The sequence below is a fragment of the Equus przewalskii genome, chromosome 29, assembly GCF_037783145.1.
Source record: "Equus przewalskii isolate Varuska chromosome 29, EquPr2, whole genome shotgun sequence".
Classification (NCBI taxonomy): domain Eukaryota; kingdom Metazoa; phylum Chordata; class Mammalia; order Perissodactyla; family Equidae; genus Equus; species Equus przewalskii.
The window spans coordinates 13,230,856-13,258,724 of record NC_091859.1 but is presented as its reverse complement, the minus strand read 5'-3'; the positions used below and the strand labels follow the sequence as shown (position 1 = coordinate 13,258,724).

Here is a 27,869-nt window from a genome sequence, read left to right as displayed (position 1 = left end):
TCCTGTCAAATGTTAGTTGATTGTACGTGCATGGGTTTGTTTGTGTCCTCTTGATTCTGTTCTGTTGTTCTATGTGTCTGTATTTATGATAGTACCGTACTGTTTTGATTACTATGGCTTTGTAATATACTTTGAAATTAGGAAGCATGATGGCTGTAGCTTTGTTTTTCTTTCTTAGGATTGCTTTGGGTATAGGGGATGTGTTGTGGTTCCACACAAATTTTAGAATGTTTTTTCTATTTCTATGAAAAATGCCTTTTGAATTTTGATAGGGATTGCATTCAATCTATAGATGGACATTTTAACAATGTTAATCCCTCTGATCCATGAACACAGGATATCTTTCTATTTGTTTGTATCTTCCTCAGTTTCTTCCATCAATGTCCTGTGCTGCCTTTTGAAAATGGCCCCCAGCCCCAAACTGGAGAAATGATAGGGCTTACTTCTTTCATTTCCTTTCTCTCAGGGTTCATCGCCCAATGCTGCCTGATGTCTTGTATCTGAAAATATCCATCATCAACTGTGGGTGAAATACAGCTCCTCCTGGAAATTCAGAGGGAAATTTTAGTACTTCCTTTTCAATTCCGAGTTTCTAGAGTTAGAAGATAGTGCAGTGATCACCTCCAACTGTGGCAGGTAGCTTTCTTACCTCTTTTCCCCTCTTCTTTTTATTATCACCATATTATCATGAATTTATATTGTCAGTATTTTACTATCAATCATAGTCTTTTTTAAAGTATTGTTTTTCCCAAATTTCTTCAATGGAAGCCTCTTTAAGCTAGAAGAGAATAAAGGAAATTCTCCATTTAGCATCAAGATAGGAAAGGATTTTTTAAATATAGTACAAAAAACCCAACAACCATGAAACAAATTTGACATCAAAAACTCTATACTGCGAAAGTCTTACCAAAAAGAAAATACAAGAAATACTTGAAGAAGATATTTAGATAATTTCAACATAAGCAAAGATTAGTGTTTATCTGTGCATTTCTGCACATATATTTAAAACTCCTACAAATCAACAAGGAAAATAAGAATCACTAGAGAAAGATATGGCCAAAGGAAATGAAGAACAATTCTTTTTTTTTAAGGGAACTCACATAAACTTTATTTTTAAACATTTTTATTGAAGTATAATTGACATACAATGTCCTATTAGCTTGAAGTATACATCATAGTGATTTAATGTTTAACTATATTATAAAATCATCACCACAAGTCTAGTTATCTGTTACCATACAAAATTATTAAAATATCATTGACCATATTCCCTATGTGTACATTACATTGCTATGGTTTATTACTTTTATAACTGGGTGTTTGTACCTCTTAATCCCTTTCACCTGTTTGGCACACTCCCCCAACACTCTCCCTTCTGCCTGTTCTCTGTGTTTATGAGTCTGTTTTTGTTTTGTTTGTTTGTTTTGGTTTTTAGATTCCACATATAAGTTAAACTATGCAGTATTTGTCTTTCTCTGGCTGACTTATTTCACTTACCATAATACTCTCTAAGTCCCTCCATGTTGTTGCAAATGACAAGATTTCATTCTTTTTTATGGCTGAGTAATATTCCATTGTATATGTTTTATATATATATATATATACACACACACGCACACACATATATATAAATATGATGTGAGATATATATATCTTACTTCTTTATCCATTCATCTAATGATGGACATTTAGTTTGCTTCCATATCTTGGCTTTCATATATAATGCTACAATGAACATAAGAGTGTATATGCCTCTTTGAATTAGTGTTTTCATTTTCTTCAGATAAATATCCATAGGTGGGATTGCTGGGTTGCATGGTAGTTCTATTTTTAATTTTTGAGGATTTTCCATACTGTTTTCCAAAGTGGCTGCATCAATTTATATCCCCAACAGTGTACGAGGGTTTCCTTTTCTCCACATCCTCTCCAACTCTTGTTATTTTCTGTCTTTTTGGTAATAGCCATTATAACAGCTGTGAAGTGGTATCTCATTATGGTTTTGATTTACGTTTCCCTGATGATTAGTGATATTAAGCATCTTTTCATGTGCATCTTGGCTGACGGTATGTCTTCCTTGGAAAAACATCTATTCAAGTCCTCTGTCCATTTTTTACTCAGGTTTTTGTTTTTGTATTAACTTGTATAAGTTCTTTATGTATTTTGGTTATCAACCCCCTTATCAGATGTATGATTTTCAAATATCTTCTCCCATTCAGTAGGTTACCTTTTTTTTTCTTTTATTTTATTTTGAGGAAGATTAGTCCTCAGCTAACATCTGCCACCAATCTTCCTCTTTTAGCTGAGGAAGATTGGCCCTGAACTAAGATCTGTGCCCATCTTCCTCTGCTTTATATGTGGGACGCCTGCCACAGCATGGCTTAATAAGCAGTGCATAGGTCTGTGCCTGGGATCTGAACCAGTGAAGCCCAGGCTGCCAAAGCAGAGCACATGAACTTAACTGCTGTGCCACCAGGCCAGCCCCAGTTGCGTTTTTGTTTTGTTGATGGTTTTCTTTGCTTTGAAAAGCTCTTCAGTTTGATGTAATTCCATTTGTCTGTTTTTGCTTTTGTTGCCCTTGTCTGAGGAGACTAGTCCAAAACAATATTGCTGAGATCGATGTCAAAGAACTGACTGCCTATGTTTTCTTCCAGAAGTTTTATGGTTTCAGGTCTTACATTTAAGTCTTTAATCCTTTTTGAATTTATTTTTGTGTATGATGTAAGATAGTGGTCCATGTTCATTCTTTTGCGTGTAGTTGTCCAGTTATCCCAACACCATTTTTTGAAGAGACCGTCTTTTCCCCGTTATATATTGCTGCTTCCCTTGTCATAGATTAATCAACCATATATGCATGAATTTATTTCTGGGCTCTCTATTCTATTTCATTGATCTACGTGTTTGTTTTTATGCCAGTAGACAATAATTCTTAGAATATATCTTTTAAGAATTCTTCCATTCTCTGCCTTTGTTAAGACTTTCTCCCTGTTCCTAATATTCTTTCCTATAATTTATAAGGATTCATAAATTCTTTATTGCATTAATTCATTGAAGAGACATTTTTTGCCAGCCATGTCCTAGACATTGTTCTAAGACTTTGGGGTCCAAGACTTTTTCACTTCCTGAAGCAATTTAAGCACAAAAATACATATTCTAAAGCTGAATCTGGAGAGACCCAGTACAGAACTCAAGGTGGCACAATTTCCAGACTATACTTGATTTTAGACAAATATGATTTAACTAGTCTTTTGGTCATTTCAGCTATGTTTTTATTTTTTTAAGGAACAATCAGTAATCTAAATGAATCTGTGCCTGGAGGATATCACAAATATAGAAGAATGAAATGGGAAAAAAGTAGTTCTTCACTAATCTTGCCTTTTTGCTGTCCGTGAGTTATTATAAACAGCCACACTTACAGTCAGTAGATCAAATAAGGCAATGTGAATATGCTACTCCAGGATTTACTCTGATTAACAAGAATAATTAGAAAAATAAGCAAAGCAATTATAACTCAGAAATTCTTGAATATGTCTGGACTTATCTCCAAAACTTTGACTTCCTATGTGACTTCTCTTTCTTTCACCCAAATTCCCTCCCTGGAGCTCTTTTCAAAGCACCTAGTGTGGGATCAGTATTAGACCCATACTTTCAGTTTCTCTCATTTTTGTTACATTATAATATGGGTAGGTAGATGTTATCTCAATGTTTGTTTTTCTCTTTTATTTTTATTATGTTTCTCATCAAAGGATTATTTTTTATTATGTTATTGTTACTGATGTGTATTTGTTCGGAAATAACCTTGAGACTTGCTTTTCATTTTGATTTACTGCACATCAATACAAATCACTGCACTGACCTGTTGTTAATCTATTAATAATCTGTGCCAACCTTATGTATGAAGTTGCAAACAATTTTCGTTAAAACATTCGAAGGGTGAAGCTTTTGATATATATGATGAGGAAATATTTGCATCCAAAATTAATTGTTAGTAATTCTGTGCCTCTTTTCCACAGGAAAGAATGTTTAAATTTCATCAAATGAAATATATTTTTGAGACACTGGATAAAATGAGATGCCTGCGAAAACGTTCTACAGTGTCTTTCTTGGGAGTTCTTGTCATTTTCCTTCTATTTATGAACTTGTACATTGAAGATAGCTACGTGCTGGTGAGTTTGGGAGAATGATTATTTTTTGTTCAGATAAGACCTAAGTCAAACTAGACTTAGTCCACTTGTAACCTCACTTCAATCCCAGGCTGTTGCGATAGCCTTAGCTTGAGCAAAATTCTAACGTTGATTTTCTATCTAGCTACCTTTTGTGTTAATTACATCTTACTAACATTACAATTGTTTTGATTTATTTTGCAATATTTTCTTTAATACTTAATACATTTAATTACAAATAAGTTAGCTATCATCATTATGCCCAATTAATATTATATAGAACCATTACAATTTTTGAGCCTGAATTTGAAATATATAGAATAAACAAACTATGCTTAACATATTACTCCTTACTTTCTCTACTTTCCTGTATTATCATCAAAATTTTTAAAATCCCATTGTCTAATTAGTTATCCTAATTGTGCTATTTATTTTATTAAGAAGGAATATTTTATTGCAAAGTGTGACATCTTGTTTCGATTTTTATTGTCCTAAATGGCCACCATGTTATATATCTATATTCACTGAAAAGTAATATAGAACCTCAAGAACTAAAGATATTAATGTGAAAACCAGTAGTTTAAAAAAGATAAAATTAGTATACAATATACAAATGAATTTTTAAGTGAATTGTGGAAATAAATAAAATGGCATATTCTGGCTAATTCTGAGAACTCAATTTGTTTCTATTATTTATTGTTGTTGTTATAATTATCACATCATTTTATGTCGGATGGGAATAATATGGACATTATTGCTTATTCACTTTTTCTATCTGAATTGAGCTTAAGATATCCGGAAAAATCCTAATCTTTGTATTACTCCTGTTCCCATATTTCAGAAAATCAAAACCTTTGGTTACAAAGAGGACTGAATACTTTCCATCAGGCAAGCATGCTGAAAGTTTCAATTAATGTCTTAGCAAGAAAGAATCTGACAATAACCACAGAGAGCATTTCCCATGGTTTGTTAACTATCCACTATTTGTCAGATTCTATTCTGTAGCCTATGAACCTACCATATCATCTTAGTTGGTACAGATCCTTGTAGGAGGTCTTCTGTAAAGCATCTTGCTTCCTTTAGCGTTGTTTTTTGATGGTGGAATCCTGCCAGATTCCTAGATCTTGACTCTACCTGGGCCATTTACCTTCAAGTATAGGTCTTAATATGGTGGACACTTCATTCTCCTATCCATAGTCAATTCACAATGGTTGAAATTACAACAAACTAATGAAATTTGACTAGGCATGATTTAGGTAAACTGGATTTAGTCTCAAACTGGAGAAGCTTACTAGTGATATGCACTTTGGATTTTTTTTAACCTGATTATTAGGTTTATTGGATTTAAGGATGATAGAGCAAGGCCCATGTGATCCAGCTATCTTTTTCTTGATAGAATTAAAGATCATAAATTCACTAGAGAAGCTCTTGAGTAATGATTTAATTTTGTAATAAAAATTTATTTCTTACATCTGTGTCTACTGGTAGAAGTAAATCAAAGCTTGTAAATCAAAAACATGTTATTGGCAGGATGCTTGTGAATTCAATGACTTGCTGCATTTATGAAACACTTTTAAGTGCAGTTTCAATGTTTCACTTTAAACGGACAAAAGATCATTGTACGCAACAAACCTCCTTATATTTTTTTGGAATAGAACCTCTCCAAATTCACTATAAAAAGTGTAAGGAGTAGTAGAGTATATATCCATAAGAAGCTGAAATGCTATTGCTTTGTTTTGTAAATTTTTACACGTTCCTATCTAAACATTGATCCTAGCCACCTAATAAAAGTTATGATTTAATGAAGTAGCTCTAACTAAAGAGTACTTTCTCAGTGAAATTTTTTCTGGCTACATTAGCCATATAACTACTCAAATTTGCAAGTTAGCCTAGGTGCAGAGAAGAGGTTGCATCTTAGCTTTAAAAATTGAAATTATTTTTAAATAATTTTATTAAGTCGGAAAAAGTGGGTTAAAATGATTGTTAAATACAAGCACCCTCACTTATTGAAAATTCAATGACAGTATTTTTACCAGCTTAATTTTTCACTATATACTAAATGATGTTTTCTACCTAAATTGCGTATTGAGCTAAATTTTATCCCAAAGCTTAATACGTATAAAGATTTGAAACTTTCTTCAGATCGTTAATGTAAAATTACATTAAGCTTGTTGTTCTAAAAATGTTTAATATCTATGGAAAACTGGCCCCCTACTAGGATATAATGCAATTTCTTTTAAGTACTTCCCACTTTTTGACCCTTTTATCTGTGTTTATTTCATTTTTCATAAAGTTATCTGACTTGATTTTCTTTTGGGACTCCAGAATGCCACACTGCCTGAAATTTTCTAAGCATGCACATTAGTGCGTCTTTCTTTTTCTGTCTTGCTTATTTCAGGGGGAAGTAGTAGTCATAATTCAGAGAAATCAGGTAAACAATTAGAAGTTGTAAGGTCTCTGGAATTACTTAGCACATTCTATTCTGCTCCTTTTTGCAAGAAAATCCACTGGTGGCCTGAAATCCTGCGCATGTAACAGTTCAGTCTGTTGCTTACATGTTAGGGGCATATGTGCCTTTCAGTGAGAAAGGAAGCTGAGCTCAGTGTAAGAGACAAATAGTATTACAAGGAAAGCTAAGTAGAAGAGACGCTGCATGCCCAATCAACTTAGCCTCTCAGCTGCGAGCATCTTCAAAGTAGCCACTAGAGTATATATTTAGTCTGTAGCTAGTCTGTTGAATTGCATTCCCATCCAGAAAATGATTGTCATAAAGCTTTGTCTTGTTACTGAGAAATACACTACAGCATAGTAGCTACAGAAAGAAGGTATCCAGGGAGAGCCTGGCTGTTCAGGTAGATGCCTCTGGAAAGCAGCCAACAAGGCTGAGTCAGGTGAAAGCCACATTATTTATTTATTCTGAAATGTGTAAAGAAACTTGTTCTTGAGAATTTAATAAAGTGCTTTCATATAAGTTACGTTTCATTTTATATTCTATTATATCCTTCAATCAGGATGAATGTACACTATCTTATCACAGAAAAGGTCTGGATTTTTACATGTTCAAGAAAGAATTCTTAAAGAAATATTCAATATCCTTCACTTCTGTTAGATTGTGACATCACATAAGAACAGAATGGTAAAATGAATTCAGAGTTGTGACTACTGTGATTTTTATGGGTATTTCTTTTAGACGCTATTGATTATGGACACTGTTATATTCCTATTAAAATAGTTGAGGCTAAACTGAATCCCTGGTTACTTTTGGTAATCCTAAATTTGTTTATTTTAAAACTTTAATGATGTTTTATAAGTTTTCAGAAAGACAAAGATGAAAATATTTCTGTGTGAAAAATTTTAAATAATCAAAACTCAATGGATATTCAATTAGCATATTTATAAGAAATCTAGCACCCAAGATTTAATTTCATATATTTTGAAAGTCTATAACTTACAGATGGCCAATCCATTATAAATCTTATAAAAGACTAAAGTGTATTTTCTTTGTCCAAATTATCAAGGCAGTATAAAATATAGAAATACAGTGTTAAAGGCCAAATATAGGTTCATAAACATAATTGAACACACAGAAAAGATATTCAGAATGAATCTTGATTTAGCAAGGACAAGATTGAAAGTTCTTCCCGGTCATAGCCACTATTCTCAGTTTTTATTCTAAGACAATTCCAGTTTGGCCATAGATTTAAAAGTTTGAGTTAGTCACCCCTTCCGTTGACATATGAATTTGAGGTGAAGTAGTGACTGTTTCAATTGAGGTAAAACTTGTATTTGAATTCTAATTTTTTAGAGCAGGAGTTTAATTAAAGTTTTACTGACCACAGCCAAATAATATGATGACCAAACTTATTTAATATCTTCACTTTCTCTATAGTCTTAATGGCTTACACATGCCTGACCTGCCATTCTATGCTGAATAGCAGAAATAGACCCATGTAACACCACAGAGTACAGTAGACACTTTGCCAAAAAAGAAACATTTCTTTTTAATTACATTTCCCCAAACATATCCTATTAATGGTAGTAAACCATATACAAAAGCCAAGAAAGTCATCATTTTGCTGATAATGTATAGCCAATAGAACTTCATCAAATGGTGATTAAATAATCAAAATCTACAATTGGACTTAGAGATGGGAGAAAAAAGGAAGCAACTAATGGTTAATAGAATATATTTTAAGCTGAATATGAATATGTTTTCTTGGATATAAACCTACCTGAAGATTGAATGATGTAAGTCTGTTACCAAATAGTTTAAAGGATCCTAAATATAAAAAGGACCAGACTTCATTTCCAACAGAATACCACACACACATACACACAAGCACACGTCTCAAGGGAAAGACTTGTGCAAGGTCTGAAGACATTTCCTTTACTTGGTACAAATGTATCTTAATGGAGCTACCTCAAAGACCTTGGAAAAAACTGCCACGTCACAAGGACCATGGCTGTCCATTCCCAACAGCCTTCGATTCTAGCGGTCATGTAAGAGACTGAATAAAGCATCTTGATTAATGAATTATCCAAAATACAACTCTTATGTCCACTGCTGCATACTTTCTAATCATTCCTAAAGTTTCCCACTCATGGAAATAACGTGTGGTCTTTTATTTGACAGTGCTGGAAGAAGAGTAAATACTTAATATGACTCAAAAATGGGGAATTTAGTGGCAATTAGCTTTACATGGAGCTTTAAAACAGATTAGTGTCAAATTTTAAGATCCTTGAATTATTGTAAAGCATTTGAATTTTAACATGAAGGCAGTGGGAGTCTTCATGTAGAGACTTTTTATCCAGAGGATGCCATTACTAATGTATGCGATAGAAAAGCAAATGTAAGTCTACTATAGAGTGGAAGAGGGTAGAGACTCCAGGTAGACATTCAGGGGAGAGATAATGATTGACAGCATGTGGTCCCAGTGACTGAGATTTATATAACACCCATATTACATATCAGCCCCATATATTTACTGCATAAGGAGAAACTTTATTTAAGCTGTGACCAGTTGTTATTTATTTATTTTCTCTGCCTCCTCCTTGGCATTCAGGAAGGAGACAAACAATTTGGAAGGGAAACATCCACCCATCAACTGAACTCAGAACGCTATGTGCATACTTTCAAAGATTTATCAAATTTCTCAGGAACCATCAATGTCACCTATCGCTACTTAGCTGCCACGCCTTTACAAAGAAAACGTAAGTATCTTTACACTTGTAAATCAAGAATGTGTAAAATATATTGTTTTAAAATAATGATAATTTGCTTCATTTTTATAGCAATAAAAGTTTCTAGGCTTTACCAGTGTAATATATTCTTTGGGAAATATTTCAATGTCTCTTCGTAAATTGCAGTTACTCATTGATCCAATTCCATTAATAAAAAAAATTAAAATGCCTATTTGTAGTATGATCTTTTTAGCAGTTTTCTGTAGAACTGTATAGAGAGACAAAGAAAAATCAATTTGTTTTAAATTTTAAAAGTTAGCTTTTAAAAATAACTGTTCCCATCTTGATACATTTTCTAACTCTAATAATTTGGTTTTTATGACTTGCTACCAGTTTTGAAATAGTGAAAGTCATTGTATTAGTTCCTTAAGGTGCTATAACAAACTATCTGGTTTGAAACAGCAGAAATTTATTCTCTCACATTTCTGGAGCCAGAAGTCCGAAATCAAGGTGCTGGGTAGCCCCACACTCCCTCCAAAAGTTCTAGAGGAGAATTCTTCCCTGCCTCTTCCAGCTTCTGGTAGCCCTTAGCATTCCTTGGTTGGTGGCATCATAACTCCAGTCTCTTCCTCCATCTTGATGTGTCCTTCTTCCCCATGTCTCCCTGTGTCCTCTCCTCTTCTTTACAAGGACTCCAGTTATTGAATTTAGGATCCTCTCTAAATCCAATAGGATTTAATCTCAAGATTCTTAACTAATTACATCTGGAAATATTCTATTTCCAAATAAGATCCCATTCTGAGGTTCCAGATAGACATGACTTTTTGGAGGAAACTATTCAACCCATCACTGGCGGTTTAGATCCAAGAAGTAACATACTACATTTCATGGATTTCAAGACTCCATGGAGTATAGAAAGTGTCACGATCGAATTAATGTAGCACTAAGAAAGTATAAGCATTATCAGTTTTAATTGTAAGATGCCATCAATTGTAATATGCAACCTGATTTTAAAGTATTTTTATGTGAAATATATGAATTTTAAAATCAACCAAGTGCAGTGATATCATGAATTTCCTTTTTCCTCTTTTTCTTCAACATTATATTTTTTTCCCTTTTTTTTTATTTTGCTGGGATCATATTGATTAACGTATAAATTTCAGATATATATTATTATATTTCAATTTCTGTGTAGAATGCATCATGTTCACCAGCAATAGTCCAGTTTTAACCCATCACCATACATATGTGCCCCTTTACCCCTTTCACCCTCCAAACAACTCCACGAATTTCTTAATAAATTGTGTGGACACCACAAAATTGAGTTCCCTGCTGGGAGTGTTTATGCAAGTGAGTTTGTGATCACTAGGTTGAGGAAATTTTAACTTAGTTAATTCAGCTTTCATTAAATCTTTTTTTTTCTTTCATTCTACCATTTCAAATGTCTATGTTCTTAAACTTCCTTCTAATTGCATAAAACTGCCACTATTTTTTAATCTCCATCTGTTACACTGCCTTTATTCAAACATTACTAATGCCCCCTTTCCATGCTAAGTTTACTAATGCATATTTGCACAAATGCCAATTGCTTTACCCTGAAGAGGCAATATAAAACAATGCAAACAATATAAAACAGGGTGAGAGCAGGGCAGCTTCCATTTTGGCACTCCACCAGTTATGAAGTGTCACACTTTGCACAAATTACCTCATGATCTCACTGTGACTTACTTTCCTCGTCTATAAAGCAGGGATGATGACAAGCACAAAGCTATGCCAAAGACTATTATGAATGTTCAAGATGCATATTACAGGTAAAGTGCATAGACTCCTGCCTTTTGTGTAGAAAGTAGTCTGGAAGTGTTGGCCATTATTGAGCATTAATGAAGGCTGGTGGCTGGAGTTTAATGGTACCAGGTAACGTATTAGTTTTTGAGTAGAAGTCAACATTGTAAGCCCAAGCATTTAAACAAAATGTGTAAATCTCTACCTCTCTGACATACTAGTAAAAAAGATTTTTCTTGGAAGGGGCTTATTCAGTACCACACAAATCATATCATGTAGGTGTCTGTATTAAAACAGTAATCTTGGGGGATACGAACATTTCCCTATTTTCCAAATGGTGGTTCTGAGATTTTATTCAACGGTGAGTCATAGTGAGAATAAGAGCCTTAAAAAGTGGAAACATTTCAATAGAATGACATCTAACACTTCTCAGAAGCAAACTGCCATTTCACAGGGTTTTATTTTATTCCCTAAAAATATCCAATTCTAATTTTAGATTTTAAGTATCTGAATAAAACTTTGTCCAGACAAAATTACTATAAAATGTGTTTCAAAATAAATAAAACAGTAATATTTATGTCTTGGAACAGTGTACCATATACTTGAAAAATAATGCAGTTTTTCAAAAATAGCTTATGATGCCGTTTGCATTCTAATTAACATTTAGATGAATTTCAAAATAAAACTGTGAAGTCCAGCTATGAATTCTTCTGTTACAAGATGACAGTGATCAAAGAAAAATGAAAATATATGACATGTTTTCTAAGAAAAATTTAAAGATGATTAAAAGAATGTTACCCTTAATTTTCTTTTTCATCATCTGAAAAGAATTTGTCATCTTTAACTGCGAATTCCCTTCTCCTTTTGCAGGTTTTTAAAAAAATAGCATGGATGTTCTCTAAATATCTCTCTATTTTCTATAATGGGCATATATGAGAACATTAAGCTGCAGAACGCTTTAAACTATATTTTTAATTTCATAAGCAAATGTTTACTGTAATAGAGTTCATATATCATTGTGCTTAAAATGCAATTTTTTTCATAGAAAATGTCAATTATATATAAAGTAGTACAGCCTTTATATATTTAGCATAACACTTTAATCACAAAATGTTCTATACATAATCCTCACTAGGTTTACTTCATTTAGTAGCAGGCCTAAGGGGAAAATATCTTTTTTTTTTTTTTTTTCCTTTTTCTACGTTATTCAAAACCTATCTCACATTTAACTTGTCTTTCTTCTGAATTCTTTTGCTCAGGGTTTCTTACAATTGGACTTTCGTCAGTAAAACGAAAAAAAGGAAACTATTTACTTGAGACAATCAGGTCAATTTTTGAGCAATCCAGCTATGAAGAGCTGAAGGAGATTTCAGTGGTGGTTCATCTGGCAGAGTTTAATTCATCCTGGCGTGAGGTCATGGTTCAGGATATTACACAGAAATTTGCCCACCATATTATTGCAGGAAGATTAATAGTTATACATGCTCCAGAGGAGTATTACCCAATCCTGGATGGCCTTAAAAGAAATTACAATGATCCAGAAGATAGAGTCAGATTTCGTTCCAAGCAAAATGTAGACTATGCGTTTCTGCTTAATTTTTGTGCCAATACTTCAGACTATTATGTAATGCTTGAAGACGATGTTCGATGTTCAAAAAACTTCTTAACTGCCATCAAGAAAGTCATTACATCTCTAGAAGGAACTTACTGGGTAACTCTTGAATTCTCTAAGCTTGGCTACATTGGAAAACTTTACCATTCTCATGACCTCCCACGTTTGGCACATTTTTTATTAATGTTTTATCAAGAAATGCCTTGTGATTGGCTGCTGACTCATTTCCGGGATCTGTTGGCTCAGAAAAATGTGATCCGTTTTAAACCATCTCTCTTTCAGCACATGGGTTATTATTCATCATATAAAGGGGCTGAGAATAAGCTGAAGGATGATGATTTTGAAGAGGAGTCATTTGACATCCCTGATAACCCTCCTGCAAGCCTATATACCAACATGAATGTTTTTGAAAGTTATGAAGCAAGCAAGGCGTATAGCAGTGTTGATGAGTACTTTTGGGGGAAACCACCTTCAACAGGAGACATCTTTGTGATTGTATTTGAAAATCCAATTGTAATTAAAAAAATTAAAGTGACTACTGGAACAGAAGATCGGCAAAATGACATTTTACATCATGGAGCCCTAGATGTTGGGGAAAATGTCGTACGTTTCAAAAGAATTAGACAATGTGTTACTTATGTAAGACTAGGGGAATTCAAAAATGGAAACTTTGAAATGTCAGATATGAATCAAAAAATTCCATTTGATATACACTGCATAAGGATTTACGTTACCAAAACACAAAAGGAATGGCTGATTATTAGGAGTATTAGCATTTGGACTTCTTAGCTGATTAAACCAATGTGTCCAATTCCTGAAGCAGGTCTTCCTGTTTCCTTGTTTGCTCCCTTCCTCTTTTGCTGCCTTTGTCCTTGGGAGGGAAAGCAATGGATGGGATATTTTAAAAGAAAAGTCAATGGTCTCGGCAGTTTTGATTTACACATTGTCAATATAATTTTACTCTACTACACACTTGTATTTATTTTAACTTCTGAAGTTGAGTATCAGTCCATAGTTAATACTACTTTCATTTATACTTTTTAATGTTATCATATTAGTTTTAAAATTTCTGCTGAATGTTAAAAAGGTAAGATGAAGGATTGAAAATGAAAACATTTAGTTTGTTGGATGGTAAGTCTTGAAAAATAGTTGCCAACTATATACACTTCCTCAAGAATTGATTTCATTATATCATCAGGTAGCTTTTATTAAGCATCTGCGTGAATATGCAGTTGGTTAGAATGATAATCTGTTTTTCTCTTGTAAACTTAGGTTTCCATAGACTTCTATACATCTGTAATGGATACTTCCTCATGGAAGTGATGTCTTTACAACAGAATTTTGTGTTTAGGTTGGGTGATGGAAAGGCAAAGAAGACAAAAACTCTCTCCCTTGATTATTTATATGAAAGGGGACATTGTTCATTGTATAAAAACATTTAATTGAGCACCTATTGTTAATAAATTTTCTGTGGGAAGCAGTCTTTTTCTAGTTTCCCTTTTGCAAATGAGAATAGTTATGCTCGATATTTTCAGGTTACATTGGGTACCTGCATTTAATAGAAGAAATTTGAGAAGGCCTATAGTTAGTTCATTCTTACAAACATTTTCAGTATATGCAGAAAATTTTGAAATTGGTTTTATACATTTTGTATTAAAATTTATGTGATTGAAATCATTGTGATTTATCATATACTTTTTTGGAGTTTAAATGGACATCTTATAAAGGAGAGGAGTAAGAAGCATAAAAATCGGTTGACTTTTCTACGCTCAGAGCTAGTTCATAGCAAAGCCAGAATGAGAGATCAGATGTTCGGATACCCAGACAATGCTCTTTCCCTCATCTAGAGATTGCTCCTTACGTAATTTATGCCTTCTGTTCCCTGCTACCTGAGTCTCAGATAACAAGTTACGCTGTCTGAAAACAGCTGATACAATTCTTCCATAAGTCATATTATCATTCTTTGGAACAATTCTAAAGTGTCCTAAATGATGCTGTTGTGGCATATGCATCCAATTGATAAGCAAACTTGACAAATATCACTGTAAGGGACTGGACAATTGTGTCTACACTATGTATCTGTTAAAGCAATTCAGGGCACCATAGTGCACCCTAAAGACATTGGTTTTTCAGAATGTCCTGAGCTTGTCTCATCCTTTCTATTTTTTGACAAACAGTAAAGACGAAGGGATTTGTTATGAAGAGAAGTGAAGAGTACTTCAGGTGTGTTTATGGAAAGACTCAAATACATGTTTATGTAGATGAATATTCGTGTGTGTGTGTATATATGTGTGTGTATGTGTGGGTGGGTGTGTGAAGACTAGACCTGTGATACAGAGAAAGATGGAGGAATTTTTCTTGTTCTTCCTTCCATCCTGAAACAAAATCCTTAGGACTCACCGGTGCGCTACAGTCCAAAATAAGGTTGGGAAGTATTTTATTCACTCTATGCACATCAATTAAATTAGAAACTCGGATAAAAAATTGGGAAATATTTTTCTTTTGTTGATACTGTGTATTTTCTTTGCACACAGTTGCTATAGTGTTAGATAGGGAAAACATGAACCTATAAATATAAATATGTCATGGCACCTATAAATCTTAAAGTGATAAGAAAAGATGAACACTGCCACTAACTTATAACTTTACCTTAATTTGGAGGCTACTAGCCAGACACTCAAAGATACTCTGTTTTCTTGCCTTTCTCACCCATTTTATTAACTAGCTAGTTGTATAGTATTCTACATATAACTCAGAAATTACAATTATTTCCCTGTGGTTTCAATGGTAAAAGGTACACAACAAAGACATATAATATCAAGACCTGGGCAGACTCCACGAAATGTTTGTAAAATTTTACATATTCTTCTGGGGGCAATTTCACAGAGCAGCGACTGACATCACCTTCTGAAAAATACTTCAAGAAAGATTGCTGAGGGTGACAATGAGATTGCATGTTTGCGAGAGAATGATAAATGCAAAATATGATCCAAAAAGGTCATATTTCATCTTTAATTTGATCCTTTCACTACTGAAACCAGGCTTGAATAAACTGGCCAATCACCTAAAAATGTCTTTATGTTTTCTTTATAGGTTGACTGTGGGTCAACTTAAGGAAAAGACTTTGACAAAGAAAGCTTCTCTGTTAGGGGTCAAGGGGACCCCCTTTCTCTTTCAAAAAGAAAATCTGACCAGACATTATTTACATAGTTCAATGTTGTATTTCCAATATTTAAAAATTCTGGGTCAGCTTAGTGGTGTAAGATCATGTGCTCTGCTTCGGTGGCCTGGGGTTCACCAGTTCAGATCCCGGGCGTGGACCGTCACACCACTCTTTAAGCCATGCTGTGGTGGCATCTCACATACCAAAATAGAGGAAGATTGGCACAGATATTAGCTAAGCAGCAATCTTCCTCAAGCAAAAAGAGGAACAGCCAATCTTCCTCACCAAAGAAAAATAAATTCAGAATAAGACTCTACTAATCTTGTCTAAGAGGCATAGAGCAAAAAGACAGTTATTAGGTTTAATTATATTCAGTTATTAAGCATTGCATGACCTCTCTCTTTGCAGTAAATTTTTTTAATATATTATTTTCTTTGTTACAAATATGGAAGGGGACATTAATAATTGAGTTATTTAATTGCTATGAAAATAAGATACTGACAGGTTTCAAGCACAAAATATGGTATGTACCTTAAATAATGTCTCGATTTGTATACTTTAAAACTGACTAAAAAGCTTACTTACACTTAAAATTATTCTCCTTAAGGGAGCCTTTTTAGCATTCATGGACATCCAGAAAAAAGCATCTTGTAAGAGCATAATAAAAATTTAGAAAATATACATTTTTGGAAAATACACATTTTAGCATCAATAACAAGTGTGCATATAAAAAAACATAAAAAGTGTTAATGCAAGCAATTTTGCATTGTTATTGAAAAACTATAACCTTGTGCAATTTATAAAGTAGATATTTTCCAGGTATAAAATATAATTTGGAAACCAATGTGTCACTTAGAACTTTTTCTCTCGTATAGCTACATTTATGAGACGAACATTCCATTTCTTACTGAGCTGGTATTCTTTGGGAATTTTTATAAAAATGTCATAGAAAAATTGTGCTGTACAATCTTGGTGTGTAAATGAAACATTTATCAATTATAAGGTATTTTAGGGAAAACACTTGCTCTTCTAGATGTCCATACGACACACTTCACTCAATGTTTGCCAGTTTGTCAACAGGTCCTTTAGAAAATTGCACCCAGGGTTAACATTGAAAACACTACTCTCAATGTCCTCTAATGATTGAAGAGAGCAATGTAATTCTCTTGTTTTGCCTCGTCAATATATCCATTAATACAGTCTAAGATTACATTTATTATTATTATCACCGTACTACTGACTAAGGGAGCTCACACTCAAACTGTATTTATTATGCAATCTACTGATAAAACATGATTTGCCGTTCTGTACATGTTCAATTGATTTTTTGAAGGTTTCTTTTAAGACAATATTAATTTCAAGAGAATTTCATCTTGTTTCTTCTGAGCCGTGGTGCCATGCTTTTCCAGTTCTTGATTCTGTCATTCAGTGTTTTAACGTTGCTTCCTAGCTTTATGTTACCACAAGTTTAATACGTATGCCTTTTGTCTTCATAGGAAATATAGTGGGAAGGTCACACAGACCTGGGTTTGACACTCGATTTTACGATTACTAGCCTCCAGATATGAGGAAAGTTATTTAACCTCTTTGAAACTCAGTTCCCTCATCTGTGAAACTGGAATAATTTTACCTTGTAAGCTGTTAGGGCTGGAAATGAGATAACAAATCCATTAATCAAGAAATCTGTTTCCTTTGTTTTTGGCCGTGTTATATATGTATAAAAGAATATGACCATTGAAAACACTGCCAGAGGCGTTCATCCTGATCAGTAACAATCACAAACTTCACTACCTATTGGAAATGTCATCCAAGATGACTTTTTATATTTTTTTCCAAAAGAATGTCATCTAGGGTTATGTAAATCCTTTCCTAAAGTCAAGATATATTCCTGTCGTTCTATTACTCTAGAAACCTTACAAAAAATTTGGAACATTTGCTCCTAATGTTCCCATTGCAAATATTAATGATCATTTCTTTTTTAAGAAATCTAAATCCATTTTACTTTGAAAAATAAAGAAAAAGAAACACTTTTACAATTTCTAAAATTTTGCTCAAAATCTATATTAAGCTCTCAGAGCTGCAGTTTTCAAAGTATATATTTATATTTTTTTTAAATGTCAATTTCCTATTCTCTGGTATCATTTCTATTACTGGCAAAATTATCAGTGCACTGACTTATAAATTACCTGGACTGTAATGTTCAAACTTGAAAATAGGCAACTTATCTCCTTGTCTACCTTGAGTTTCAATGTTTAGATTTCGACTGCTTTGAATTTCTTCTCTGTTCAATTTGGGGTTATTCACGTTAGGAGAAAAAAATGCCATAACAAAATATAATTTGATTAGTTCTTGCTCTTTGTTTTTTGTTTGCTTTCAACATTTTTTTAAATCTACCCCAAACAGAGGCAACATCTTTTTTATCCAAAATAATTGCATCTTTGCCCATATATGTGAGCAAGTCTATGTACAGATAAATAGATCTCTTTCTGTATATGTGTGTGTACACATATATATTATACATATGTATATATATGTGTGTGTGTTTGTCTATATATCTCTGTGTGTATATATATTTTTATATATGTGTATTTATATACGTGTGTGTATATGTGTGTGTGTATATATATATATATATATATATATACACAGAGAGAGAGAGCGGGGTTGGGGGGAGACAAAACAATGTATCCTCAGCATTATTTCTAACTTCCACCTCCCACTTATTTTTGGCTTTAGCTTTCTCAATCCACTGTCTTCGTGGTTGTGTCTTTTCTGAACTGACTTTTAGTTACATGTTGTTACTCACTGATGTTTTATACATGACATCCTCTGAAAATCATAGCTCATTAGAGATTTTTGTGCAATTTTTTAAGTTCTTTAAATTCTTTAAAAACTTATTTGTTTATTAGAGGATCCCATTTCTCTCAAAAGAGGGCTTGCATTTTAGAATTTCTTTGTTTTATATGAATTCCTCAACATTTGAAGGTTAAAATATGAGTTGTAAGGCATTCTCTTTTTAAAATTATAAAGATATGAGGATAACAAGGTCACACTTTCCCAAAATTCTAGTCCCTTCCACCTTATTAATCTGCCCATCATGGTTTCTCTGATTTAAGTCCAGTGGAGAACTCGCTTCATTAATCCCCAAATCTTCCAAGAGGCTTTAATATTCTATTTTGAACATTGAAATTGAAAGGCAGATTTGAGGCCATTTTCTAAATAATTGGATTTGAACACCTATTCTGAAAAACATACATATTTGAGACCAAAGTAGTTTTTGTATTTGAACTATTACTGCAGCTTCCTATTCATTCTGTCTAAATACTTTCTTCGAGGATTTACTCAAAAGTTAATTCATTATGTGAGAAAATATGTAAATTTTATATGCTCATAGAAAACGACAATCACATTAAGAATACAGCATGTTCAAATTTCATGTCTTGTAGGCAGGAAGGCAATATGCTAAATAGCCATCTCTTTAAAATAGCTGAATCAATGACACAGTGATAAGATTCTCAATATTTTTTTCTAGCAAATGAAAATTTCCATGAGGCATACACTCATTAAATTTAATATACAAGAAATTATCACTTTATTTAATGGTTGCTAAAGTATTGTTTAAAGGTTTAATGGTTATTTAACAATGACAGTGAATAAACAATATGCAGAAACAGTCTATACTTTTAATATACTATGTGTTACTACGGCTTAAACCACAATAGCCAACATAACCTACAATCATTCTGCCTAGCTGCAAATAAATACAATTTCAAAGGATAAAAATCATCAGAAATCAATGCATAAATAAAGCCATGGAGGCTGTTAGCTCTCATAACTGAAAGCTACCTTTTGCAAAAATATTAAAAATATTTATGGTGTCTTTTAAAATAATCTTGCTTTGATGACAGGTTACATCTGCAATCTTTCAATTGTCTGTTACTGGTCCTTATGGGAGCACATAAGATGGTATCAATAGTTGGAATAAGTTATTTACTATTAGAAAATAAACTCAATAACTTAAACTATCTCCTACACTTTAACAACTAGTACTATTGAAAGATATTGAGTGTTTACAAGTTTTTCTCTTTTTATATCACATTGGATCTAGTCTTGAACTGTAATTCTTTTTCTACAAAACATTATACTATTAGTAAAGGGATAAACATAAGAAAGATAATGCCCTAAAAAGTAATTTCCTTGATTTATAAATCGCCCTATCTAATACAGTTATTTTCAAAAGGGCAAACTGATCTCTGCTAGTAGAATAAACGGTGGTTTTCCCTAAGTCATTAGGTTTACACACTCTGCTTTGGTGGCCTAGGGTTAGCTAGTTTGGATCCTGGGCACAGACCTATACACCGCTCATCGAGCCATGCTGTGGCGGCTTCCCACATAAAAGAACTGGAAGGACTTACGACTAAGATATACAACTAAGTACTGGGGCATGGGGGAGGAAAAAAACTAAAAAGAGGAAGATTGGCAGCAGATGTTAGCTCAGGGCCAATAATATTCACGAAAAAGAAGTCCTTTATTAAAATATACACATATATTTACAACTTTAGGTTTGCATAGATTTACAATAAAGGAGCTTTTCTATTTGCAGTAAAAAAGCCAAATTAAAAGTTGAAAATCATGTTACTGCAATTTGAACTTCTATTCCTAACATTTCTCTAAGATCTACATTGTATGTAACTGAGCATAATTTTTTTTTATTGTATGTAGTATCTTTATCCAGCATAATTTGGTAATCAATCATGATTTCATTAATGTCCTTAAAAGTCACTTAGAAGAACCAATTAGTTTGGAAAAACATTTGGGAAATTTGTCACTAATAAGATTTCTAGCACTTAAGTATGTGTTTGAAGTATCTTTAATTTAACAGTTGAAGGTATGTTCAGTTAAATCCATAAGTGAAGTATATATTTCTGCACTCGAACTTTCTGCTGATTTACTGTAATTAGTCTTAGATATAATCATAGTAAGCAAGAAACATCCACTCAAAATACTCTCTGTTGTATCAAATTACTATCAAGTGAATGACAATAACAATTAATTCTGACTAGTAATGAGGTACCCCTTTCAAATATTGTGGTAAAGAGAGCTTACTGAGGACTCAGCGAGGGAAAATCACAGCAGGGGGAACGGCACATACATGAGCTAGGAGGATTCAGAAGGAAAAGCTTTGTTTCATGATTTTGCCTAAAGCAAGTTCTTGTCTTTCCTCTAAGCATTACAAATTACCATGGCTCAACGTTTTAGTCCATAGTACGCCTCACATTTTTATTCAAGCAAATCAAAATTTGATTCTTGAGAGTGTCAAGAGACAATTTAGGTGCAAATCTAGTGTTTTTACTTGCTTGACCAAATAGATAACGCTTATTTGTAATCAAATCAGTATTCCAGATTAGACCCAAGGCTCTATTTTGTTTGCCCTTTTATTAAATAGTTAAACTCTTTACTAAATGGATAAGCATCCGCCATGGGATGCTACAAGATGGCTGAATTAATTTGGGCAATGATGAATCTGGGTCATATGTCTTCTGTAAAACCAATAAAAAAAAGTAAGTGCCCTTCTAGTTAGTCAACCTAAACTGATCATCTTTGAAAAGTAAAAAGATATTTTGTAATATTTTTTCCTGACAAATCTCTCAACTGGCCAAATCAATTTAATGTAGATAAATCTATACGTTATCAATCAACATACCACCAAATTAGTAGGTGCTTAATAAGTAGTGATCTGATGCACTACTACAAATAACTATTGTAAATACCATTCATACAGCGTCACTCTAACATATAGTACTTTGTTTTACAGCAAGAAAGTGACATTTGTTGAATTATTTTGATAATACCTATTTTATTCTTGCAAATATATTTATATTATTATTAATGTAAATTGTATTGTTATAAATAATTAAACTTATAAATAAATTTTTCACCATTGTTCTGATTTTTATCAGTAAATTTAATAATTGTTGCAATGAAATTCACACACTGCTCTCACAAGATAAGATTTTACAAGGCACAATTTTACTCAACACAAAAAACAACCCCTATACCACTGCTTTATCTTATGTTAATCTCATAATTTATGTGATTCATTTTGCTTTTTTAGCCACTCATGTTTTAGGACTCATGGAGTTAGATATTGCATAGGTACCAAAACACACTTTCAGTAAGTTAGGAAACCAGCTCTACTTAGAATTCTTGATTACTCAACTCATTAGTCTTTCTATATAAAATGGAATGTTAAACATTAAGCATTTTTAATTAATTTGCTTACGATTTCTCCATTTGATTTCAAAGCAAAATAGCATCTGGATTGTAAAAGCACTGGGAATTTGGAATACATAATCTAAGCACAGTAAATTCATTTAGTTAAATCACTACTTTTCTTCATAGTATACTCAGGACAAATAATTTTTTTAAATGAATGCACACAAGGAAGGCAGTTATGTCCATACACACTTAAAAATAACAAGAAATATATGGGAGTGCTATAGCTGGATTATACTGTCTAAGCAGTCACAGGTTTTAAACCAGTCTAGGAGGATTTTTGAGCAATGTATTAACATTCATAATCACTTGAACAACTTTCTTGGACTTAATCCAACAATTTAGTTTATATTTCCAAGAAATACAAGAAAAAAAACAATTTTGTGAAAAATTCAAGTTTAATTTTGTAAAATTGATTAATTATGTTCATGAATCTACCATATGATTCAAAATTTACTAGTTGATTCATACCTTAATGAAATTGTTCCTCATTCTATTGGAGAGAAAAAAAAATATGAAAAATCAGATGTTGGTCCCGATGCTAGCAAAACTACTAGGGGACTGTTAAATTTTATACTATTTAATCAAGTTGAGTGACCTAGGAAAGACAATCAGTTACATCTATTGACAAAGTTAATTTTAATCAGTTAATAATATTTCCTTAGAAATTGAGTAATAAATCATGATGTTGATAATTCATATTTAATGGAGGGTGGAAGAGGAGGCCGTAGAGTGAGATTAAGTTGTCTACTTCTGAAAAAAAGGCATCTGGACTGATAAGAAAAGGAAACAAAACTAACAAATCTCTAATTTACAGATCATTTATGGAGGCTCAGCATTTACAACAGTCAATGCTAGTGCAGTAAAGTTGATCTGACTCCTAGCGACCCCTACAACAGAGCAGAACCCACTCGTCTTTTTGCACCATCCTCTCACCTTCCAGTGCTGTATCAGACAAAGCTCTGCTGCTCTGCTGCTCTGCATAGGGTTTTCATGACCAATTTTTTTGAAAGTGAGCGGCCAAGTCCTTCTTCCTTTGCTGTCTTAGTCTGGAAGCTCCACTGAGACCTGTCCACCAGTGGTGACCCCTGCTGATATTTGAAGACTGGTGGCAGAGTTTTCAGCATCACAGCAACAGGCAGCCACTACAGTATGACAACCAACAGATAGGTGGTATGATTCCCTGACTGGTAAGTGAACCTTGGCCATAGTGGTGAAAGCACCAAATCTCAACCACTAGACCTTCAGGACTGGCTATCTAGAACAGTGCTTACATGTAAATAACATGTTGTCAGCAGCTATGAGACACCAATGGGAAGACTTCATATTCATTTCATTATCTTATTTAATAAGTGAAACAATCATATGAGATAAGAACTATTATAAAACCTAATAGCATATGAGGAAGTTGGGATTTAGTAAATTTTCCAAGGCCATATAACTAATAAGTGATGGAGAATGGATTCTATCTCAGGTCTGTGTAATTCAAAAGTCCATGCTCCTAGCCGATATCATATATCACCTCTTGATTATAGTGAGTTCATTGACAAAGCATATGGCTATAAAGTGATTATCTAGAAGGTACAACTATATTAAAATAATAGAAGTCTAAAAATTAGACAATTGGAAGTTCCTTCACATGAAATATTTTTTCTCAAATTTTTGTTTTTTTAAAATTTGAGCATCTAAGACACTTGCTTCTACAATTTGTTTCACTGAACTCAACTGCAGCCTAGAAGTCTAAGGTTTTTTCCCCTAATTTCATTTATTTAACAAAACTCATGGACTCTGAGTACATTAAACGACTCCCAAAGTTGTCAATTTGAATTATATGATGCATTATATGATGGTCTTTCAGATCTCCAGCCCCAAATCTGCCAAATTGGTAGTTTGGCAATATGTGCAGAACATTTTTGGTTAATTAACTGAATTTTAAAATTTTCAGCTACTATTTTGGAAAGACTAGAAAACACCAACAAACTCTAAAGTTGCATTTATCAGCTTATAGCTTATAAGTACTGAGTGCTTAATATGTACTGGGTCTTCTCCTAATGGGTGCTTCCATTACCCATCAAAATAATGGATATCACAACTCATCATGCAAAAGAATTGCCTGGATAGTTTATTGAAAATGCATATACCAGACTACTGGATTCTTACCAATAGATCTTGGATGGGTCTAGGCATTGGTATTTTTAATGTATTTCAGTTAACACTGATGCAGGTGCTGTATGGACTCCTTTCAGAAACACTGCATTAAATCCTTAAAACTACTGTATCAAATAGGAATGGCTATTATTCCTACTACACAGAGGAGATATCTCAGGTAAGAGTTAGGGAATTTGCTCAGTGTCACGCAGTAGAGATAGGTGAAAACTGTGACCTTTTTAGTGAAATCCTAAGCCCAGTTCTTCTGAACACTATTATTTTGTACTCATGTTTATCTAAATTTGCAGTGTTTAAGTCTAGCTGCTGGTTAATATCACCCAGGAAGCATTTTGCGCTTTCCTGAGCTCCACTCTCAGAGAATTTGTTTTAAGTGTTCTGGAGTTTCTAGAAATCAGTATTTAAAAAAATAAAATCTTTCTAAGTGATTATAATGTGCAACCAGAACTGGGAGCCACTGTACAATTGGGAATCACTGTACCACAGTAAAATCCCAAAGTGTCTTGTTTATCTGACTTGGAAGGGTCATAGATTAGGAGACGAGATGGAAGGTGAAGATTTCCTTTGCTGTTCTCTGTCCTTGTAGTTTACTTCAACTATAGGAATTGGACTGAAAAGTAAAAGCTCCAGCCAACTCTCCACTGCCTTGTCAGCTTACAGAGGTTACCGTACATGCCCTCCTATTGAATCTGGGAGTCTAGCTTTTGGAAAACTGCATAAGTAATCTTTTTTATATCAATTTTGTTATATACATCTTATTAATTAGAAACTATTAGTCTTCATTTTAATACATAAAATCTAATGGTGCCATGTTTTTAGTTTGCTAAAATGTAAGAATGTAAATAACAATACTTTTCAATCCAGTGCTGTTTGCAAGCTGAATTACCCTCCTCTTTCCATAAAGTTAAGTACACTTATTCAAGAAAGAGAGCGAAAAACTACCACTTAATTCAACTTTGTTTCAGCTTTTCTGTAACAGATTTTTTTCATAAATCGTCCAAATGTCACCATATGTGTCTTTCCTCATGCAGTCATAGCCCATATTATCCAAATCTCTAATTTACTTTTCTTTGTCTTGGAAGTAAATACTCTAAAAATCTATTTGTCAAGTTTTCAAATTTCAGATCACAGAGAATACACTGGCTTGCTCTGAGTGTTTAGAGAGTTTGAGGTTATTTGATATAGGCCTTGGTATGTATTCCAACAGGGAAACTAAAGTGTCTATTTAAATACCTATAAATTGTCAGAAGCCTAAATGATGGCTATTTGAGTTAAAAAGAACAAAGGCAGTGAATAGAATATTGTGTACCCACACATACACACATTCACACACATATTCACACATAGTTCCAAGGAACCCCCTATATCAATTCCAGCTCACAAATTCTCAATAACATTTTCTCTAAGATAAAACAAAACTTGTTCTTTGTCAAACACCATTTAAGTAAAAAAATTTACTGTCGAATACCCTCTACTGATAGATTGTGAATCTGAAATGCCAGAAAGTTTAACAAATTTGTTCAAAGTTTTAGTGCTAGTTAATGTCAAAAACAAACACACAAACCAATGTTGTTTTTCAGGATCTAATGCTCTGTCTATCATTCATCGAGTTTGAAAATTAAAAAAAAAAAATGCATTCAAAGAACTAAGATGGAAAACATCTCCATTTGGTTAAGTAATTAGGATACCCAGTAGAATGAAACAGCTGGGTTTAACAGTTTCAGTAACAAATGATAAAAAGACTGTTTTGATTAAGTACTCTTATATTCTCATGCAACCCCAGAAGTTTCAAACTAAGTAGATGATAGGGGACGGTGATAGATAGATACAGAAATAGTTATATATAAGTCAGTCAGAAAAAGAAACCAGCAACCCTATCCATAAGCTTAGCAAAAACAAGAGAAAGTGAGAGAATGTGGTCAAACCAGACAGGGGTAAATACGAGTGAATAGTCAGAGAACTGTCTTTGAATTAATAATAAAATGAGAGAATATAATTTTTTATATTTTGGTATTGTTTAAATTTTTGATAATACAGGAGTTAATGTTTTATAAATTATTTGGGATACAATCATAGATAATATAACCATAACACAAAATTTCTGGATGTTAAGAAATATAAGCACCGATACTTTCAGTTGTTCAACACAACTAAATGTCATTTATTTACCAGCTATTTAGTGTGTACCCTCTGTGTTCCACGCATGTCACTTCCTTAGCATAGCCTTACAAGTCAGCTTTGTGTACCTTTATTAAGCAGAAATAGTCTATGAAAATCTGGATTTTTTTAAATGCAGAAAAAATTCAGATAAGTGAAAAGGTGATCACTTTGATAATTTTAGATCTGTAGATTTGGCATGAATCATGGCTCAAACAATTGGACAAAATTTGTCAATTTTAAATGAATTTACTTTAATACATAGCTGAAAGTTCTAATCATTCAGAATATAGGGCAAGGTCTGTTTCAAATTCAAGTTTTGACTTCATGAATGTCCGTTTGTTGATAATTATTCCTTCTCTGGCTCTCAATATGGTTCTTGCCCAATTGTTCGGAGTGTCCTTTTTCCAAAGTTCACAATCTTCACAATAGAAAGCAACAAGAAATGTTAAAAGCCATAGATTTTATGAAGAATCTTCTCTCAACATTCAACAATTCTCTTTAGTTGAAAGAAAATACGTCTACAGAGGTCGGTGCACATTTTGTAAGCTTTCACCCAAGATACCAGAAAGGATTCATGACCTCCAAACTCTACATAATCATCCAGGAAAGAGCAGTGATAGTTTATGTGCATTTCTCAAGGGCTTTCTGGAGCCTCATTGTCTTACCTGGAAAGTGAGTATAATGACAGAAATTTCAGCGTGAACTCACAGATGGGATGTCTATTTTGGGATGGAGGACTTTTAACAAATCGCATTACCTGGGTGGCAACGAATTCTGCGTATCCATACGACTGACTCTGTAGGAAAAAAATATTGCTGCTGATAATAGCTTTCCCTTTACCATAGAAGTATCAGAAGAAACAGTAGGTAAGAGCTTAAAACCAAGCTAAAGTACTGGCAAAAAATAATTGTAGTTTTCAGAGGAGCTGCAGATTTTCAGACCTCTATGTCAGATAAGGGTGTACTATCTTCTATAAATAATGTTCCCTTTATCAGTATTTTCCTCCTTAATCTAGTCAGTATCCTTTACCCGGATTCACTTCTGGTTAAAAGCATAGTTTATTCAAAATAATTATCTAGTCGTAGGGATGATGCTTAAGACCCTGAAATACACTGATAGTATTAGTTAATCCTGGTACAAAAATCTCTAAAATTCCCTCCATAACTAGCATTCTATGATTCTATGGCCAATGGGACCATTAAGTCCTTATGCAACCACACAGAAAGTACATTATTCATTTACCTTAGAATTTCACAAAACAAAATGTTTTGAAGTTAAATTAATTTTTAAATGCACAAATTTCTAAGAGGAATTTTGTTGTGGTACAACAGATGAGAAGGGTACTATTTTGTAGCATCCATTTGTAGCA

The 27,869-nt window shown here is 33.2% G+C and overlaps 1 protein-coding gene across 14 annotated transcripts in view; it reads left to right on the top strand.

The window, feature by feature from the left end:
• The window catches only part of MGAT4C (MGAT4 family member C), a 691,584-nt gene extending 677,166 nt beyond the window's left edge, over positions 1–14,418 (top strand). For 9 of the 14 annotated variants that reach the window (XM_070600677.1, XM_070600669.1, XM_070600668.1 and 6 more), the window contains 3 exons: positions 4,011–4,163; positions 9,224–9,371; positions 12,383–14,418. In XM_070600677.1, the coding sequence (XP_070456778.1) occupies positions 4,017–4,163; positions 9,224–9,371; positions 12,383–13,524 (1,437 nt within the window). In that variant the 5' untranslated portion in view covers positions 4,011–4,016 and the 3' untranslated portion in view covers positions 13,525–14,418. Of the gene's footprint in view, positions 1–466; positions 637–3,279; positions 3,386–4,010; positions 4,164–9,223; positions 9,372–12,382 lie in introns of those variants that run through there. The other 5 variants (XM_070600676.1, XM_070600674.1, XM_070600678.1 and 2 more) reach the window with 2 other exon arrangements.
• The last annotated feature ends 13,451 nt before the right edge of the window (positions 14,419–27,869 follow it).